The sequence below is a fragment of the Pongo pygmaeus genome, chromosome 13, assembly GCF_028885625.2.
Source record: "Pongo pygmaeus isolate AG05252 chromosome 13, NHGRI_mPonPyg2-v2.0_pri, whole genome shotgun sequence".
Classification (NCBI taxonomy): Eukaryota; Metazoa; Chordata; class Mammalia; order Primates; family Hominidae; genus Pongo; species Pongo pygmaeus.
Window position 1 is genome coordinate 91801780 of NC_072386.2, and position 20873 is coordinate 91822652.

A 20873-nucleotide genomic window follows, 5' to 3' on the forward strand; every position below is an offset into this window, starting at 1 on the left:
TGTGTGTGTCTTGCCTGTGTTGTTGCCTGTCTGGGAGCCATGCTCTAAGAACAGGTTTCTCATGTTAGTCCACTGGCTGAGGTAAATCCTCACATTACATGACAGTCATTGTTTCCCTGCAACCCAGAAGTGCACTCTGAACAGGACAGAGTAACAGAGCAGGAGAAGGAAAAGTTGTACATAGCTGCAGAAGGCTGCCTTGACCTTGATTATCTGACACCTGAGACCCTGGGCTACTGCCTAGCCCTGGCTGTTCTGAACTGCTCAAAGAATTAGTGCTATGTTTAGAAAATGCCCTATTTTTCTTTTTTTTACAGTATTATTATACTTTAATTTCTAGGGTACATGTGCACAATGTGCAGGTTTGTTACATATGTATACATGTGCCATGTTGGTGTGCTGCACCCATTAACTCGTCATTTACATTAGGTATATCTCCTAATGCTATCCTTCCCCCCTCCCCCTGAGGGCCCTGAACAGTCCCCAGTGTGTGATGTTCCCCTTTCTGTGTCCATGTGTTCTCATTGTTCAATTCTCACCTATAAGTGGGAACATGGGGTGTTTGGTTTTTTGTCCTTGAGAAAGTTTGCTGAAAATGATGGTTTCCAGCTTTACCCATGTCCCTACAAAGGACATGAACTCATCCTTTTTTATGGCTGCATAGTATTCCATGGTGTATATGTGCCACATTTTCTTAATCCAGTCTATCACTGATGGACATTTGGGTTGGTTCCAAGTCTTTGCTATTGTGAATAGTGCCACAATAAACATAACGTGTGCATGTGTCTTTATAGCAGCATGCTTTATAATCCTTTGGGTATATACCCAGTAATGGGGATGGCTGGATCAAATGGTATTTCTAGTTCTAGATCCTTGAGGAATCACCACACTGTCTTCCACAATGGTCGAACTAGTTTACAGTCCCACCAGTAGTGTAAAAGTGTTCCTATTTCTCCACATCCTCTCCAGCACCTGTTGTTTCCTGACTTTTTAATGATCCCCATTCTAACTGGTGTGAGATGGTATCTCATTGTGGTTTTGATTTGCATTTCTCTGATAGCCAGTGATGGTGAGCATTTTTTCATGTGTCTTTTGGCTGCATTAATGTCTTCTTTTGAGAAGTGTCTGTTCATATCCTTTGCCCACTTGTTGATGGGGTTGTTTGTTTTTTTCTTGTAAGTTTGTTTCTTTGTAGATTCTGGATATTAGCCCTTTGTCAGAGGAGTAGATTGCAAAAATTTTCTCCCATTCTGTAGGTTGCCTGTACACTCTGATGGTAGTTTCTGTTGCTGTGCAGAAGCTCTTTAGTTTAATTAGATTGAAAATGCCCTATTTTTCATCTGCCACACTACTCAGCCTGGCATGTATGTAAGTCTTTTTGAGAACTAGATAAAGAATTTTGAGCTTTCATTTGTCCCAAGCTCTTGCCTATCAGGTTGCAATGAAACAGACTTTATTAAGATGGTAAATGGCTGTGCTACATACAAGGAATTGTTTGTTGTTTTCTCTAATCTAAAGATGTCATGTCTACTCACCTACCTCATCAACAAAAGGCCAGGTGCTACATTGGATTGCTATTATAGACACTTAACTGGCTCCTGGTTCCCTCCTGATCCTTTACATTCTAGAAAGTAATTTTCAGCACTGGTCTTATGTTATTCTTTCCTTAAATGTCATCCACAGTTCCCTATTTCTCATTACTTCAAGGCAAGACTTTCTAAAGTATCTCTGCCCATCCATGTGCCACTCCGTTATGGGAAATCAGCCTCACCATTCCAGGTTGATTTCCCATAATTCTCTCAACACATAGTTTGTACTCTAGTAAGGACGCACAATTCGTGTTCATTCTCATTCATGAGCCTTTACCTTTCTTCAAGAGCCAGCTGACAGGGAAAACTAATATTTATTCCCTACTTATGTATCTGGCACTGTATATAAAATATTGCCCTCAAAACAAGCCTCTTTTACAGATGTGAAGACTGAGGCTCAGAGAGACTGTGTTTCCCAAGATCATATAACTAATAATAAACTGCCTTCAGCTAATCCTCCCTCTTCCATAAAATATTCCTTCCCTTTTGATCTCAGTATCTAGCCTATGCCACTGCAATTTAGCACATTATTGTGTACCATTTTCTTTGTTTTCTAACTGCATGCTTGTCTTCCTCATTTCCATGGTAAGCATAGAAGGACCATGTAGTATCTTTACAGTGCTGAGCATACAGTAGGTGCTGCAAGAGTACTTGTTGGCTGATTTTTATATATGTTATACATATTGATGCCCAGTACTGAGTGCTTTAGATTATTTCAAGAGGCTTAGACTGCTTTCCAGCCAGAATACCGTGTTTATATGAGCAGCAGAAAAAGAGCTGTGACTAGCTGTGTTCAGCTTTGCATCACTTCTCTCTCTTAATTCATCCTGTCTTCAAAATGGGCTTTGGGATTGGTAGCATTGCATGAGCCCTCCCGGCTGCATTGAGCATGGGCAATTTATCTTTTACTCTAGAAATGTGGCAGATATTGTTCCAAGGGCAGGTTCACAATTCTTTATCTGAAAGCCTTGAGGCCATATGTGCTTTGGAAATCAGAATTTTGTCAGATTTTAGAGAGTAAATATATTGCTTATGCAATATATTGTATATATTATATAACTCCTTCTGCAGGGTCTCAGGAAGCACCTGCAATCAAGCACATTAATATTGCTGCATCTCATCAAATGGAGTAAAGATGACAGATAGGTTCAAGTCAGGTTTTGCCACCAAATAATTTACTAAAACTTATGAGAAAACTTTTGGTCTTCAGAGTTTTTAGATTTCAGAATTGTGAATAAGGGATTGGAACTTGTTATTGAGATGTATTAACTCATTTATTCTTACAACAATATGTGATCATGTACTTTTTCTTATTTTGGTGATGAAGAAACTGAACGACAGAAAGGTATAATGTGTCCAAGGTCACATGGCTAGTAAGTGACAGGGCCACCATTTGAATCTATGCTGTCTGACTCCAGAAACTGTGCTTTGAAGAACCCTGAGTACTCCCACCCAAGAGGACTTTGTAAATCACACTAGCTTAAATCTCACCATTGACTGGTTATGTGACCTTGGAAAACTTCCTTAGAACGCTGGACCCCAGTTTTCTCCTCTGTCACTGTGAGTGACATCTAGATGGCAGCTGGAGTCTTTCATTCCAGCAGGGCTAAATCAGATGATCTGGAAATCCCATTTCTGTTTTGCCTAAAGCTCACTCCAAGATTGCTGCAAGTTTCTAGAAGCTTATCTTCTCACTGTCACAGTTGTTTTTTGCTTCTCCTAAATTAATTCACATTATGAATCATTACGAATCATCTCAGTATATTGTTTTTATAAAGCATGCTGTAGACTCAAATGAGAAACTCAGTTCTTCCTCACAAGAAGACAGTATCTTTAGATTGCTTAATAATAGTTCTCCTCCTTCTCAAAAGCCCGTCACCTCCCCACAATTACATATTGCTCTAGCTTCTTTCCTGCCTCCTCCTTTTCCTTCCTTTCTCATTTCTTCCTCTCTTCCCTCATTTTCTTGCCCATTCCCTTCCTGCTTCCCTCTTCCCTCTTCAGAGCAAAAACAAATTCCTTTTTATTCTTTCCACAACTTAGTCATTTGTGTGTGTGTATGTGTGGCCTTGGCTCTTGATAGCTTCAAAATGTCATCTTCTCCCAGTGACTTATGAATGTATTTTCTTACACACAGGCAGTATCCTTTCTATGAGTTCCTTTCCTTTTTGTTCTCCTATAATGTCCAACCTAAATGCCATCTCTCCCTTTCCTACACCAAGACATCTGATTCTACACCCTGACTCTCCACCCCACTTACCAACACCCAGTCAATGGTTTGTGTGTTTCTTGCTTAGCTATTTAAGCTTAATTGTCTGGTGTGCCCTAAAGCTGAAATTTCTCTATTTTTCATGTCTAGTACCAGGTTTTAGTTTTAGTAGGTGTTTAATAACTACTAAAATAAATCTGACAAAGTAATCAAAGCTGGGAAGTCACTAAATACTCACTCAGTAATCACAGCGAAATTGAACTCTGTCGCCTTGTAAAACACTTGTCTGCATATTACCCTGAAAGGAGGAAATTACTGGGATTAAGATTTCAAAGACAACAGTAGTCCTTTAGTAGGGAAAATATATCAGATGATAGCCAGGAAAATGCATTATATAAATCCTCATTCCCAGTAAAATGTAATTCAGCCTTGACCAAAATATATAAGTAACTCATCCTTGATTATAAATTCATGGTTAACTGATAAGAATCTAAGAGGTTTCTTTAGATACCTCTTAAAATATCTAAAGAATTCAGCGATGCCGAGTAAGATCTAGATAAAAACTATCTGGCAGAAAAGCTTTGTCTCACAAAGTGTTACCTACCTGCTTTTAGGACAGCTTGGCACATAGTGGGAGATGAAGTGCTTGATAATTGACTGAAATGTACAAGGAGAAATGTACAAGACCTACACCACGGGTGGCAGAGATATTGAACACAGCCTGTCACCTTGCCCTGTAAGATCTCTGGCTGTGTATCCATTTTTTGAGCAAGAGACCTGAGTTCAGAAGACCTGAATTTTAATCTCTCAGCTCTGCCATAAATGTGTGACCCTCAGTAAGTAATTTTACTTCTCTGGACTTGGTTTTATCATCTGTAAAATGAAAACCATGGGCTTAATAGATCTCTAATATAGGCTTGAGTTGCTTGTATGAATGTAGTTGTTTTTAGAAAAGTAATGACAAGTACATGGAAATAAACATTCAAATACTGTAGAGGGCAGGTAATAAGGAAATGTCATCTTTCCTGTGCCCCGACTCCCAGGTCTTTCTCCCAGGTCTTAGAGTAGGCCCCTTTGGCTAATTCTATCTTATTCCTCTAAATAATATGTTAAGCCTCTGTTTCTTCATTTGTTAATCTACACAATACCATTTGTCTTTGTATTATTCAAGGTAAGAAATTTAGCATACTACCATCAATATTTTAATTTTAGATATACATTTTTATGATTTACATCCATTTCTTTTATTACTTAAATAGAATTAAAGCACTATTTCTTAACCCATCAGTTTTAAGTAGTATTCCTGACTCCACTTTCTTTGCTTTCCTCCACTCCTCCTCCCCCTTATATTTCCCAGCTTCTGTCAGTTAAATCAACACTTTAATATTGTCCAAAGTTACAATATTTAAATTCTCTTTTATAACTCTGGTTGTCTTAAGTGCTGTAACTATAGGTTAATTCTGAAAATTGAAAGTCAATACAGTATCATTATGTGAATATTATTTACCGCAAAACTATGAAATGTGCCTGGATGTGCAGATGACAAGGTAGTCCTGTTTCACCAAACCTGGGCCACTTGAAGAAGAATGCTCCAAGCATTGAAGTCACATTAATTCTCTTATTATACTCCACAAGTTGCTCAAAATCATTCTACATTTTTAGCTGGCTTCATATTGTGAATGGCTTTAATTTTCAAATACCCTCAAACTTGAAATTTAGATTGGTAGCTCTCAAACTTGACTGTACATTGGAATCACTGAGGGAGCTTTAAGAAATCTAATAGTTAGAGGATCCCAGGTCTAGGGTTTCTGATTTAATTGAGCTAGGGTGTGGCCTGAGCATCTCAGTTTTTAAAATTTTGCGGCTTGATTACAATGAATAGCCAGAGTTGAAGACCTTTACTGTTGAAACCCAGTCATGTCTAGTAGAGTCAAAAGTAATGAAATATACTGAGTCTTTGGACAACAAGAGCAGAAAAGTGAAACCCAATAGCAGCCGAAGGTTTATAGAATATTTATTTCTTTTTTGGTTGCAGCTATCTCCTTCCCAACCTACCACTGCTAAGACTGTTTCATAAGATGCACTTCTCTACACTCAGCTAATGAGGTGTTTCAATCAGCAGTTGTTCTTTGGATGAGGAGCCGATATTGTTTTAAAGCCTATTATTTTCTTGGGTGGGTATTCTGGAGCATGGGGAGCTGAAAGTGTTGCTAGGAAACTGCTGTGTGAAATTTGATCAGGTCCTTGGTATTCATTTTTATGTTTCAATAACTGATTTATTTTTTCCCCCTTGTACTTAAGATTTAACATGTGTTGTATTTCCAGCAGTTCAAATCTAATTGTGTCAAATTTCCGGGATTGGAGGAAAAGTTGCTCCCTTTCAGCCCTCCTACTAGAAGCACTGGAGCTAGGCTGGCAGGCATTGGACCCTAGTAGGTATAGCAGGCAGTGAAGAGTGACTGGGTGGAAGCAGCCCCAGAAGAACCCGTGTGAACGTACTGTCCTTTGGCCGCCTGGTGGTTAGCCTAGAAGACAAATATGAGAGAGGAGACCGGTTAGAGTAAATGTGACCCCACCTTGACCCTGTCTGCTTCTCATGGGAAACCAGCCAAACCTTCACTCAGATTTTCTTCTTTTTACAGCAATGTTGCTGAATATTGCTGCTGATACCATCCCCTTCTATAAAGTGTCTCCCCTTTTTATCCCAGTTTTCTGAGCATTTCTTTGGTAAGCTTGAGGTTTGTGTCAGTTACTGGGGAAATCTCTGTTCAGTACCAACAATATTGCAGCAACAGTACTGGAAACTAAAGTTGAGAAATTTCTCACTAGTATAGTACACTATACCAAAAGAAAAACATGTTTATTTAAACAATATTTCCATTTTCTACCTATATTGGTCTAGAATAATATGTAATTTTTATTTAGTTGTTATAGTATCATTTGCTTTCCTGTATACATTCCAGTTAAAGATAAATTCAGAATTATGAAACTTATGACAATATTTGAATGTCACTCAGTGGTACCACTTCTTCCAGTCAGTGTTGCTATTGTCTGTTCTCTCCAGGACTTATTTCTACATTTTACATCAGTGGTTCTCCAACTGTGTTTCATGGTCTACCAGCATCCCTTAGGAACATGTTAGAAATAGAAATTCCCTGGCCTTACCCCAGACCTACTGAATTAGAAACTCAGTGGGTGAGACCCATAATCTGCATTTTTAACAAGTGCTTCAAGTGGGGGTAGGGGAAATGAAAAGAGGTTGGTAATGGGTACAAAAATACAGTTAGACAGAAGGAATAAGTTCTAGTGTTCGATAGAACAGTAAGGTGATTATAGTTAACAATGATTTATTACATATTTTAAAATAGCTGGAAGAGAAGATTTGGAATGTTCCAAACCCAAAGAAATAATAAATATTTGGAGTGAATACCCTAATTATCCTGATTTGATCATTATACATTATATGCATATATAAAAAATCACAGATACCCCACAAATCTATACAATTATTATGTATAAATATAAAAGATCACAACAACAAAACCAAGTCCTTCAGGTGATTCAGATCCACACTGGAGCTTGGGAAGCACCATCCTTGATGATAAACTCAGCTTCCCTTCTTCTGTGTGGAGGTCCCTTATGACCTGCGCTTTCACAATCCCTCCATCACGTGAGCTAGGTCTCCTCAGTCCATCAGCCACGCAGCAGCAGCACTGCTGCACCCTGCTTTCCACAGTCAAGGTAAAGCACTACTTTGAAAATCTCATACCTCTCTTATGCCTGTGAGATGATGATTTCGCTTCCCTGGGGCCTTCCTTCCCTTTAGGGCCTCATCACCACACTTCTGACTACTCTTGATTCCTTGCCTAGCTTCCTCTATGGTCAGCAAGCTAACAGAGGCTATTGCTAAAATTTGTCACTCTTCTATCTTCCTATTAAACTTTCACTCTTCTACCCCGCTATTTTGCGTTCTGAATCTTCCTGCATGCTTTAGACAGCTGTTAGGAAAACTCAGGAATGAAGCTACCACACACTCACTCTTATTTCAGCTGCACCTTACCTGATGCTTGGCTATGTCTGGCCATAATGTCCGATCAATTTCCTAGCAAGTTCCTTTAACTGCTTTTCTACCCTTTCCGACTGTCAGTATTGAAATTTCCATTTCTTCATCATTCTCAGCAGATACCCTCAACTGTAATCAGTCATCAACTGCTACATCTCTTGACTTATATAGAGCTGATTCCAACCGTGTTCTCTTTTCTGCCTCTTCCCTCCTTTTTGTCTTACACCAGCTGTGCCACCTATGGTTAATATTGAGTCTCATGCAGTCCTGCTCCTCTAAGTTCTTCTCCACTCAATTATCCCCACTCTCCCATCTTTACTGTCTCCTCTGGCTCCTCTTTCTTTACATTTAAACATGCCAAGCTCTCTCCTGTTTGGCTAAACTCCAAGCTTCCTGGAGGACATGGCTATGTCTCATTTGTTCACCCCAGTTCTTGGCTCATAAAGGGTATTTTAAAAATTTTGGTTATTATTTGAATAAAAACTTTGTTGGTCCCCATTTCTCCTGGCAACCTTTCTGGGTCTTTTTCTGAAAAACTTCTTGAATGGGCACCTTTCCTTTCCTCTTTATTGAAGCTGTTTCAGTGAGGGTCACTGATATGCTCCTAAACGCCAATCTCAGTGTCTTTTCTTGGCCTTTGTTTTGAATCTCTCTATAGCATGTTATTATTGGCCCTTTGAAATTGTTTACTTGGCTAGGTGTGATGGCTCATGTCTGTAATCCCAGCACTTTGGGAGGTTGAGGTGGGCAGATCACCTGAGGTCAGGGGTTTGAGACCAGCCTGGCCAACATGGTGAAACCCCGTCTTTACTAAAAAATACAGAAATTAGCCAGGTATGGTGGCGCATGCCTCTAGTCCCAGCTACTTGGGAGGCTGAGGCAGAAGAATTGCTTGAATCCAGGAGGTGGAAGTTGCAGTGAGCCGAGATTGTGCCACTGTACTCCAGCCTGGGTGACAGAGTAACACTCCATCTCAAAACAAACAAATAAACATGAAAGAAAGAAATTCTTCACTCTTTATTCCCAGAATGCTTGGTTCACCCGGCAATATAATTGCTACTTTTCTTGGTTGCTTCTCTTCTTCATCTTCCCAAATAAAAAGTATCCTAGGTTCAGTTCTTGGTCCTCTTATCTCCTTCCCTCTGATGTGTTTCTGTTGAAATTGTCCTTCAGTCTCCTGTCATCAACTATACTCCTAGTGTGGATAATTCAAAATTCTCTCTAGCCTCAATCCTCATACTGACCTCTACTGCCACATTTTCAAATGCCTAATAGACACTATCTGTAGATACCTTCTTGGCCCAAAGAAAACAATGCTTCTCCGTGTTGGAAAGTCAAGCCCCAAATGTGAACATCATCAAGTAGATAAGAGGTGGCAGCATCTTACCACGGCCCGCTTCATAAAAGCCTCCTGGGTTGCCTCCTTGTTTGCAGCCTTGCCACCCCAGGCAGCCAGTGCACTGGCCTGCAGGGCCCGTCCATAAGAGAAACTTAGTTTCCAGGGCTTTGGTAGAGGGCAAAGGTTGATAGCATTGAGGTTGAGAGTGGCATCCTCTTCACTCATGCCACCAGACAAAAAGCAGATGCCTGGTAGGAGAGAAGCCATTTCACTCTATTAGTCCCACCTTATGTACCCTGCTTGAGAAAGCAAGCAATGAACCTACCAGAAAAGTAATGTCTCTGTCTTTTCTCTGCTTAATTTGCCTTAAAGCAAACTGAGAAATCAGTTTGCTTTTGCTGAAGCTACTTGGGCTAGAGATAGGTGCTTTAAATACATAAGGAAGGCAGTGAAATGTTGAAGAAATACATGGATTGTGGGCATTTGGGCAGACTTGGGATGCTTGGTATTCTGAAGTGGGAGGAGAAGTGCTGGCTGCCTGTGAGATAACAGAAGTTTGTTTCATGAATAGAAGCAGATTTCTGGACAAACACAAAGCCTGTGGCTCTTCAAAGAATGAGGGCTAAGACCTTGAGTTAGAGAAGAAAGAAGGCCTTACCAGGAACAGCTGCAGGAACAGTACGGTGGAGAGCTGTTACAGTGGCCATAGCCACTTGTTCTGGAGTATACTTCTTGGTGCAGGCATGTCCAGCAGTCACCATGTTGGGCTTTAGCAGGGTGCCCTCCAGGTAAACATGATGGTCATTCAGGGCCTTGTAGACAGCAGCCAGGACCTGAAGGACAAGAGGTCCCACCAGGTGAAACTCAAAGCTAGTCATAGAGTCACTGACCTTGGCACATTTACACTGCAGGGAGGCAGGATGAAGGAATTCTCATCTGTCACTTGGCAAAAGCTTCTGAACCAACCTCCAGGCCTCATTAGACCAATGTGTTGCAATCCATAGCCACTGAACACAACCAAACTGGCCTGTCTTCATCACCCATAATCTAGCTTCTCATTCACTGCATGAATGACAGGCATGGCTCTGCTTCCTAGAAGCCCTTCATTCCTTTCTTTCCGTTACTCGCTTGGTCAATGTCATTCCTTATTGAGACTGCATTGCTTTAGCTATTTGGGGTCATCTAAACAGGCCTCCACTGTCCATGTTTACAGAAGCTGAGTAGTCATAGAAGCATACATTTTAGAGGTGGAAGTGCTTTTAGATTGCATTTCAGTCCACATAATTTTCCAAGTAGAGAAACTAAGGTCAGGTGACATTATGACTCCCCTACTTTCTCACAGTGTATGAATAGAACCACCCTCTTTCAGATCTACTGTGGCTAATTTAGAAAGTCAGATGGAATAAAGTACTTTCTAATTACATCTTCTCATTTGAGCCACATGTCTTATTTTAAAATTTCTTTGTGTACATGTAATTGAATTGAAGTCAAAAGAGATAATATGACTTGCCCAAGATCCCACAAGTGGAAAAGCGGATTCTCCGACCCAAGTCTTGGTACTGCAACTCCTGTGCTTTTTCTATATGGAGCATACCATGTGCCAAAAAGGTGAAGGGCTGATGAGCACCTCCCTACCTTCTCAATGCTATCCATCCTAAAGGCTACTTCAGATATAACAGCTATTATATGTTAAGTAACAGCTGTTACCTAAAACTAAGATTTTTCAACTAGAATTGGGGCCTTCATATTTAAAACTTACCTTCTCAGTAACATACTGGCAGTGTTCCAGGTCATGGTCTCCATCAGGAATTACCTCTGGTTCAACAATAGGTACCAGTCCATTCTAAAAAGGAAAATCAAGGAAGCAAAAGTGAAGCTGTGCTCACTGTTATCCTTTCCTTAGGAGGAGATTCAACAGTTGCAATTGGTATAAATTGAAGCCATTATGGAGAAATACTACATAGATGACTTAAAGGCAGTAGAATTTTTCAGAATGAGGTAAAAAATAAATACAAACCCATAATTACTGTATTTCTTTCTAGAGATTATTCTAGCTGCCACAGAACCTAGCTACTGTCTTTTTAGGGCATCTAAGCATAAATCATTAAGAAAGATGTCTCTAAGTTGGGTTAATGAAGAAATTCAAGAAGTGTTTAGAGTTCTAATTGGGAATCTCCAGCTGTCCACAACTCTAGTAACCCCAACATAGTACTCACAGAAGAAAATCAAACTTAACTCGGACCCAGAGACATTTTAGTATGTGTTGGAAACTTTAGCATCTGGTCACATCCTCCAAGGAATTATTTGGATTGGAACTCGGTCAGAGCTGTCACTCTTCAGCTAGGAATCTAAGAGGATCATGTCTTGGATGTTACGGAGTATAGACAACCAAGTTCCCTGGCCTCAAAAGCCTGATCACTTATAAGACAGCTTATGGAGCTTTGACAGAGGGCAGCAGTTGATGGCATTATCCTTTGAACTCATAGCTTAGTTGGACTCCTACTGGCTTGTGGGACCAAATCTTTTTCCCCACCATAGTTGGCTATAGCAAAAGTTGTGAAAAATGCCACTAGGATATACTGGTGAGGGAAAAGGAGGTCCATTTGTAGTTATAGTATAATTGAAAAGAAAAGCTCTGAAGAAAGCTCTAGCCTACTCTTTTTCAGCCCAAGGGGAAGGCAGAGCACCTGCTGACAGATGCTGGCGTAGCGAGCCAGGGCGTTGGCGTTTTCCTGGATAGCGAGGCTGGATGGACACTGGTCAGCAATCCTCAGCACGGCACGCCACTTCCCAAAGTCAACACCATCTTTCTTGTACTGAGCACAGCGCTCTGAGAGGCCATCAAGCCCTGCAAGTCACAAAAGAGAGAAAGGCTTCTTTGTACCTTTGTACCTGATCCATAGGGCTTCTAATAAAGGGAAGGAGTTCTCCCTTTGCTTAGCTTTCAATCCACTGAGCTTGAGGATTGAAAACAGCCAAGCATATCAGCATTAATCACAACACTGAACAAGAAGACCTAGATTTAATAAATAGTGTTTTGACATACATACTATCTACTCCATATATAGAATAGAAGAAACCAATACTTAATATGATACTCATTTTACAAATGTGGAAACTGAGGCTCCTAATGGTTAAGCTACTTTACCAAGTTTGAATTGCTCAAGAGTGACAGAGCTGGGATTCAAATTCTGCTTAGCTAACCCAATGTTGTGGGTTAATGCTTGTCTACTTGGGCAGAAGTACCTTGCAAAATTATCTAGGTAGCATGTAATAGAACCAGGATTCAAACCCAGGTGTGTCTGACCTCAAAGTGTGGGGACTTTCCACTCTACTGCTACTAATTTTTTTCTAAAAATAGTACTTCCAGGTGCAGAGTTTAATCTTCTTTGTCCAAGGTACTGTGGTAAGCACCTTATGTACATTGTCTAAGTTAATCCCCACAACATTTCGAGAAATCTCCATTTTGAGATAGGAGAACTGAGGCTTACAATATTTCAGTGACTGGCCCAAGGTCACAGTTGTTAAATGGAGGAGCTGGTATTGAAAACCAGGTATGTGCGGCTCTAAGACCAGTGTAATAGTTGTGTTTTGTTTTCCCTTGCTTCCTTCTTTACTTGCCTTCGTTTCTAGCTTACACTGGCATGATTCATCTCAGTGGGCAATATCCTTACCTTGAATGGTGGTTTCTTTGTTTGTTCCTGCAAGAGGAGCACCTCCTTGGTCTAACTGTGGATACAAATAATTAACAAATAATTAACAGGTGTCAGATGTCAGGAAAACACAAGCAGAACTCTTGAACTAACTAACAGTTTGCATCTTTTACAGATCAAGGAGTTGAATTAGTAAAGTGTATTAGTGCGAGGGACCCAGTTCAGTCCATAGCAGAAGGGAAGTTACCTGGAAGGTACACTGTGAGAGTGTCTACCCTAACATTTATTGAGTACCTGCACACACCAGGTATTGTGTTAGTACAAGAGGTAAAGAGAATTAAGGATACAACCTCTACTCTCCACATAGCAAAGGCAAAAGTCACGAGCTCGAGAATTAGTCTAAACTGGCTCTGACCTTGCCTCGCTGTGTTGGCAAGTTATGTTACTCTTCGTAGTTCAGTTTTCTCACTTCATCTCTAAATAAGGGTAATAATTGAGTCTACTACCAGAGGTTATGAGAATTAAATGAATGCTTGGAATGGTAAAAACTCTTATTCAATGGATACTAGTTTTCACTTTTGAGAAGTTTATGCACTATTGGAAGACCTAGTTATAAGATAGAATAGTAAATGCTCAATAATTATAATAGTTACCATTAACTGAATAATTACGCAATATAAACTTTTTCTTTTCTTTTTTCTTTCTTTCTTTTTTTTTTTTTTTTTTGACAGGGTCTCACTCTTTTTTTTTGAGACAGGGTCATCCAGGCTGGAGTGCAGTAGTATGACCATAGCTCACTCCAGCTTCGACCTCTAGGGCTCAGGTGATCAATCTTTCCACCTCAGCCTGCTGAGTAGCTGGGACTACAGGCATGCACCAACACACCTGGCTAATTTTTTTTGATTTTTAGTAGAGACAAGGTCTCACTGTGTTGCTCAGTTTGGTCTCAAACTCCTGAGCTCAAGTGATCCTCTTGCCTCTGCCTTCCAAAGTGCTGGGATTACAGCAGTAAGCAACCACATCCAGCCTAGAAACTTTTAGTCATTTCATCCCTGTAAGAACATCATGAGGTAGATTCCCATTTTAAGAAATGAGATTGAGATGCAAAGAGATTAAGAACGTGTAGAAAATTTGAGTGAAAGAAGAGGGCACTGGAGGAAAACTCTAGAAGAGGATCTTGTTCTCTGTGGGAAGATGACGATGGAAAAGGGTGAGAAGAGAAATATGATGAGGAGAATGTTCAGAGTGTTGGCCCTGTCCTTGCCAGTGTGCTTGGAGTTTGCCTAGGACAAAGCAGAGGTGAGGTGTGAATGGAGGTGTTCACCTTGATTCCCACCACGATCCCCTTTTCCTTGAGGATGTTTCTGAACAGCTTTCCCTGGCTGTCCTTCTGGTAGAGGGTCTCGTGGAAAAGGATCACACCCCCGATGCTCTGGTTGATGGAACTGTCCACAGAGAAGAGGATTTCTCGGAACTGCCGACGGTTCTCTTCAGTGTTTTCTACCTTGATCCTCTGCAGGCGGTTCCCCATGGTACCTATGGTGGGAGGGCCAAGGGCAGCATAAGGAGCAAGCCAGGGCTTTCCCGTCACCCTTCTTCACATCATCTCAGAGACCCTCACCACGGTGGAAAGCGAGACTCCCTTTCTTTTTCAGATAGTCAAAGCTCCTGCCTCAATTTTTTGTGTTCCAGGGAGAAGACCTTGGTTGCTATCAGGTGGATGGTTAGGGAGTGTGTGGGTTGGGCATGTAGAGGTCGGGGTGGAAGCCACCATCAGGTCCAGGTGGATATGGAAGGCCCTCAGCCCTCTCTAGCCTCCCTGATCCAGTCCTCAGTCTCGCTGGATATACATGCAGAAGGAGGGATGGGGCATGCTCTTGATTCTCAGGGTTCTGTCATTTTATGGCAGGCTGTGCAACTCTGCCACAGCTCTCCCTTGTGTCATCCTGAGGTTCTCCCATCCATAAGCCCTGTCCTATTCCAGATGCAGATACTTTCCTGCCCTTCCTGACTCAACTGAATTTAAACTGACTTCTCACTAGTAGCAGATGCCTGTGTATCTGACCTTATGCTAGTTACTAAGTTTCTGGCCTTACTACAAGGCTGGATTCAAATGACCCCTGGCTTAAAGGAAGGGCTTGAGCCTCTTTCCTTGGCTTTCAGTAATGTGCCTACTACTTACAGGACTCAAAAGCTCTATGCTTACTGAGTCTTCTGCTCCCACTCCTGTGTACATAAACCTTTACTTCCATAAAGAATATGATTATCAAGTTGTTTTTGCTAAGTGTAGAAAAAATAATATGTTGTTATATGATGGGACTGCTTTTTACACTCACCTACAGATTCATCTGCAGCCAGGATCCCCTTTCCATTGGCAACAATGCTCTGGGCAATTTCTGAGAGCTCCTTCTTCTGCTCCTGGGTGAGGGCTGGAAATCGGTGGGCCATGGTGACAGGTCTGGAAAAGAGTGTGCGAGAGTTGTGCACAGAACCATGGGTGGCTCAGATGGATGCATGATCAAGACAGTTGGGGGTGCAGACATGCTGTGCAGACCTCTGTGACACCTCTGACCCATTTCCACAGGTGGATAAACAAATGAGGTGTGTTTTTCCCCCATCATTTATTAGTTGCAATTAGCTGCAATGAATGAAGGTGGGTTACTGAATGTTCGTGGTGATCCTAGACAGAATGCTTTCCAGCAGACCTTTGGAATCACTAATCAAAACACTGAACCAGCTAATTAGTGACCCACTAAAATATGACTAATAGAGGGGACTGCAGTAATAGACTGTCTCTCTATTCTGTGGACTCCTGGTGCCACTGGATTTCCTTAATGGCTTGAGGCCAGGACAATGACGCTCTTGATCTCTGCAGTTATCCTCCACTTTTCTCTGTTAGTCTGTAGTTCCAACAGATTATTCTCCAGGCAACAAACTTGAAAGGAGAAATCTATACATAGTCTTAAAGCTAACTTCCATTTGACCTCGGGCTACAGAGGGTTGGGTGCAAGTTTCCTTTTCCTTATATTCAACCCTCTATGAAACCACTTGGGGCCGACCAGAGAGGATGTTTCCTAAGTGCCTCTGGGCTCGGGTTTCTCACTGCCTATGAGGATGCTAAAGTTGTATGGCAGTCCCTGCTCCAGCTTCACTGCTTTAGCAAGGGGAGACTCTGGCTTGAAGACCCCCTAACCAAGCAGCCTCCACAGTGGTGGTGATCTGAAGAAGATTGTTGCCCCTGTTCGGCTGCCACTTTGAGTTAATCTTGAAAATGCAAACTCAAAGAGCCCTCACTTTGGGTGTTAAAAGAGTCCTTTTTGCATAGGTTGGGCTACCAAAGAAAAAACGGTAATGAAGATTATCTTGGGTAGCTTCCTATCCAATGCCGGGGTCTCCTCCTTTCTCTAATCTTCTCTCCCTCCAATACACTCAGCACAGGGTGGATGCTCCATGTCTACATATTACTTCCTGGAAGCCCAGGGACACCTCAGGTCTCATTTGATCCACTGGCAATGAGGTAATTATAGCAGGTATTATCTTCATTAATTAATGAGCAAGCTAAGACGTAGAGAAGCTAACTGACTTGTTCAAGGTCCCAGCTAGGATGAAGCAGAGTCCCTATCCAGTCCTATCCTCATAACAAATATATTTCTCCACATTTTCTGCATCCCTTCAGGATAGGCTGTCAGTGCTCTGTCCCTTGATATAAAAAGTCAGTGGCCACTGAGCTAATTCATGAGAAGGTATAACTGATGACCTCATTGTTGCCTCTCCATTTCAACAGAGGTTCTTGTCTTAACCCAAAAGAATGAAACTGCAATGCTGTTACTGGGGTAATAGGACAAGCTAGTGGGCAACAATTTCTAGAGAAGATGACCTTCCAAGGCCCATTATGTCCCAGCCACCAGCAGAGCATGTTTGCCCTGTTTATATATTAGCTATAATGTTGGAGTCAAAGATTTTTAGCTTTGGACCTGGCCTCCAGATCATCGTGCTGAAAAAAGCCAACCTGGGGGTGATCTTCAGAGCAAGGTGCAAACTTTCTCTCTCAGTTTAGGCATTTGCACAAAGGGGTTGACAATTACCAAAAAAGAAAGATTTTTTTTAATGAAACAAAAGGGAAAATTAGCCCAATAATAATAATAACAACAAGTGATCATGTATTGTCAAGCACTCTGCTAATGGCTTTATATGCACTATATAATTTTTCTTCAAAATAATCCCAGAAGGTAGTTGGGCTCTTTTTCCCTCCCATTTAATAGATTAGGAAAGAATATAAGAGAGTGTAAATTATTTATCCAAGGACAAATAGCTAATAAGGCATCAAGTTGAGATAAGTGGCAGTACTCCTTTCCATTCAAGGGAAAGAGTGAGCTTGATGAAAAAAAATGGCCTTTGGATGACTCCTAATGTCCTTGATGACACCCCAGAGTACCTTAGGCTGTGGGTGATTACACCATGGACATTACTTATTCATAAACATCTGACATATTTATGTAGAGGTTTGCTGCTGGTAGATCAGACAGACCTAGATTTAAGAACCAGCTCTGCCTAATCTAGCTGGAACCTCAGGCAAGTCAGGCAGCTTCCTGAGTCTCAGTTTACTATGGATTAAATGGTGATAATAACTGTTCTGGTTGTCTCTTTGCCAGGTAACTCAAATGCCATCTGTGAGCACCCTACTCATTGTAGTTGCTCAAAATATATTTGTTAAATTGCATGATAAACATAAGGATGCTTTACAAAGCACTATAAAATGCAATGTATTACTAATTCTCTTTTTTTAATGAAAAAAATCACCTAAGGGACCTCCATTTTTCTGTTTACTGCCTATTTCTAAACTATTTTCTTCAATCTGGGTATGCTGACTCAACCAGAATAACAGTAAAAAGGTCAATTCAAACTAATACTGTTTACAGGGAGTTAAACTTCTACAGCAGGATTAAAGGTCTGTACCACGTTAGCACAAATGTCACCTCTCTGTTAATCATAAAACAGGGTCACAGGCCAATGTTCACCACAGGGAGAGAGGAGGCCAACCTGGGATGGGTAATGAGAAAGAACGATTTCTGTACTCCTAAGCCTCTGCTCTCTCAGATCTCAAGCCAACTTTTTTCAGTGTGATGGAAAGTTGTTCACATTACATTATTAAATGAAAAACAAGTTTCAGAGAAGTATGCAATATATACTGTCCTCCTATTTTTTAATTAAAAAATGATATATACCCATACTGTTTGTGTGTCTATATAAACAAAGAGTAACAACTCTGGAGTTACCTCTGAAGAATGGGGTAGGGTGGAGAGATTCTCACATTTCTTTTCTTTTTCTTTCTTTCTTTTTTGTTTTCTGAGACAGGGTCTTGCTCTGTTGCCTAGCCTGGAGTGCATTGGCACAATCATGACTCACTGAAGCCTCGTCCTCCTGGGCTCAAGTGATCTTCCCACCTCAGACACCAAGCAGCTGAAACTACAGGCGCTTGCCACCATGCCCAGCTATTTTTTTTTTTTATTTTTGGCATAAACAAAGTCTTGCTATGTTGCCCAGGCTTGTCTTGAACTCCTGAGTTCGTGCGATCCTCCCACCTTGGCCTCACAAAGTGCTGGGATTACAGGCGTGAGCCACTGCATCCGGCCACATTTCATTTTATACATTCTTTATCACACACTTTATTACATATGTGTAACAAATAATATGTATATAAATCTGGAGGAAAGTTGTATTAACAACAGAAGGTAACCACAGAAAAACAGAGCTACAAATGACCTCAGAGATACTTGCGTCAACCCTGTCACTTTAGAGATGAGGAAACTAAAGCCAGAGACACTATGTCTGATGTGCCTTCTAAGTTGTGATGTTCTAGGATTGCAAGTTACGTCCTATTGGCTTATGACTTAGAATTCTATTTCTAATCCTTCAGCAAAATAGCAGGTAGAATCCTATGGTATGGTTCTTTCTGCCTTCCTTGAAGACGTTCTGTGAAAACATAATTATTTGTAACATGGATATTTAATCCCTGGAGAAATAGAAGGCAGCAGAAAGTTCATTTGCTTCTCTATGTACAAGACAAATGGATTTTTAAGGCAAATATGAGGAGGCTTATTTATTGAAAGCCCATGATTTCTAGGCACTGCATGTAGCACTTTTGTATATGATGCTTAAAGATGCCCATAGCTTCATTATCCACCCCAATGTCCCAGTGACAAGTGCAGCGGGATGTTCTAGGGCAGCCCTAGGACAGCCTGATTTCCAGTGCCCTTTAACACACGCGGAGCAGCCCAGAATGAGTCCTGAATGGTGCTCTTTCCTCTAAACTTGGACTGAAGCCAAAGGACCTCTTAGATATTCAGCATTTCCCCATTCCCTGCCCCAGTATCTCTGGCTCTAACCTGGGCCTGGGTGCTACCCAGATGTGCCTTAGCTAAAGTGATGAATAGCAGGGCAGCAGAGTTCAAGCTCTGGTGCATCCAAATTGTCTAATGGAGCCCTAGGTAACTATTTAAAGAGAAGTTACTTTTTAAAAAGGCAACATATTCTCACAATGCCTATTTTTCAGATGTAGAGCAAATGTATCAAAATACACAACATTTTGATTCCTACTATCTTAAGCTGTAGGGTCTTCACAGTGTCTGGGGCCAGCAGGAAATGTTTTAGAAAGTGTCAAACATGAAGGGTTTGGAAATTCATAATCAAATGACGACTATGCTCTGTGAAGTTTCCAACCCTATTGCATTTCCTTATTTGAGCAGTGGGTGAAGGCAAAGGGCAAAACACTCCAAGGGTTTGTTTCTGTGACAAAGAAACTTCAGTGTCAGTACCAGTAGGTGTGGGAAGAGAATGTAGAAAATGACATAAGGCAGTAGATATGTAAATAAATCACTAAAATAAGTAGTTATGAAAAGAGAGTTGAGAGTTGAAATGAACAGGAATCTCAAAAACCGATTAGAACCTAATGATAGGAGTGTTCAAGTTGTTTTTCCTAGATCAGAGGCTCACAAGGGCCTCATTCAGGTAACACATGTAACTGGCAATAAATCTTGGGCGTTTTGCCACCTCTCAAGAAGCCAGGAAAGGTGTGAATGAGCATTTATACTTAGAGAGAGGAAAACAAGCATTTCCCTCCAAGCAGAGCCATCATGTTTTCAGCCACCATCAAGTTTTTCCTGAAAACAAAGGCAAACCAATCTTCCCTTCTATAAGCTTAGTACTATTATTAACCCCTTATTCACTGGTGCTGTCCAGGTATACAAAGGAAGCTTTTTTACTTACAGTTTGGGAGAGAAGAGTCCTCCTAGATATCAAAAGCTGTGGGTGAGGCAGCAGCTGCCAAATAAGACAGATCTTTGGCAGCACACAATTTTTATAGACTTCTCATCATGTTTTTTTTTTTCCAACGTTTGCCCTCCCCTTTCTAACTTAACCTAGTAGGGAGGTGTTTATTCAACACCTCTGATTGGCTCACAAACAACCAGTCCTTAAAATCATGCCCATATACTCCTTATGCTCATAGAATGTTAAAGCTGCAAGGAATGTCTTTAGACCGTGGAGTTCCTAATCCAGACCCTCCACTTTACAGATGAGGAAACTAAGGCAAGGAAGATAAGGAGGTTCCCCTAAGTCGTACTGCTAGTCAATGACGGAGCTCTAGGGTCCATTAAATGATACTAGGAAGAATGTTAGTGTAGCTATAACACTTACGAAATACATGAACTTGGTGACGGGTTTTTGGTTTTGTTTTTTACTTGTCTGAGCCGTTATTTTCCTCTCTGTAAAGTGGGATCTCGATTTCACAGGAGCATTAAGTGAGTTTGTATAGTGTCTGTACGCAGTAGGCATTCAAGAATTATTATTTCCAAATTAGGTAATCAATGCTATATTTTCATTATTTATCTTCAGTATATCATTAGTAGTCAATTCCAACAATTTATTCTATAATTTATAGTTAAATTTAAATAATCTTTCAATAAAAGAAATTGATTCTGAATCCTTGAATTTCCCATGTGTGAATTTTGTCCAAATCAGA

The 20873-nt window shown here is 40.9% G+C and overlaps 1 protein-coding gene across 1 annotated transcript; it reads right to left on the reverse strand.

The window, feature by feature from the left end:
- Positions 1-5795: 5795 nt before the first annotated feature.
- On the reverse strand, positions 5796-20203 carry ALDOB (aldolase, fructose-bisphosphate B). The gene is made up of 9 exons (XM_054500132.2): positions 20120-20203; positions 15190-15311; positions 14178-14389; positions 12875-12929; positions 11888-12048; positions 10960-11043; positions 9859-10033; positions 9249-9448; positions 5796-6323 (listed from the first exon to the last, which is right to left on the reverse strand). Exons 2-9 carry the CDS (start codon positions 15299-15301, stop codon positions 6228-6230), a joined length of 1095 nt encoding a protein of 364 aa, XP_054356107.1. The 5' UTR covers positions 15302-15311; positions 20120-20203; the 3' UTR covers positions 5796-6227.
- Positions 20204-20873: the final 670 nt, after the last annotated feature.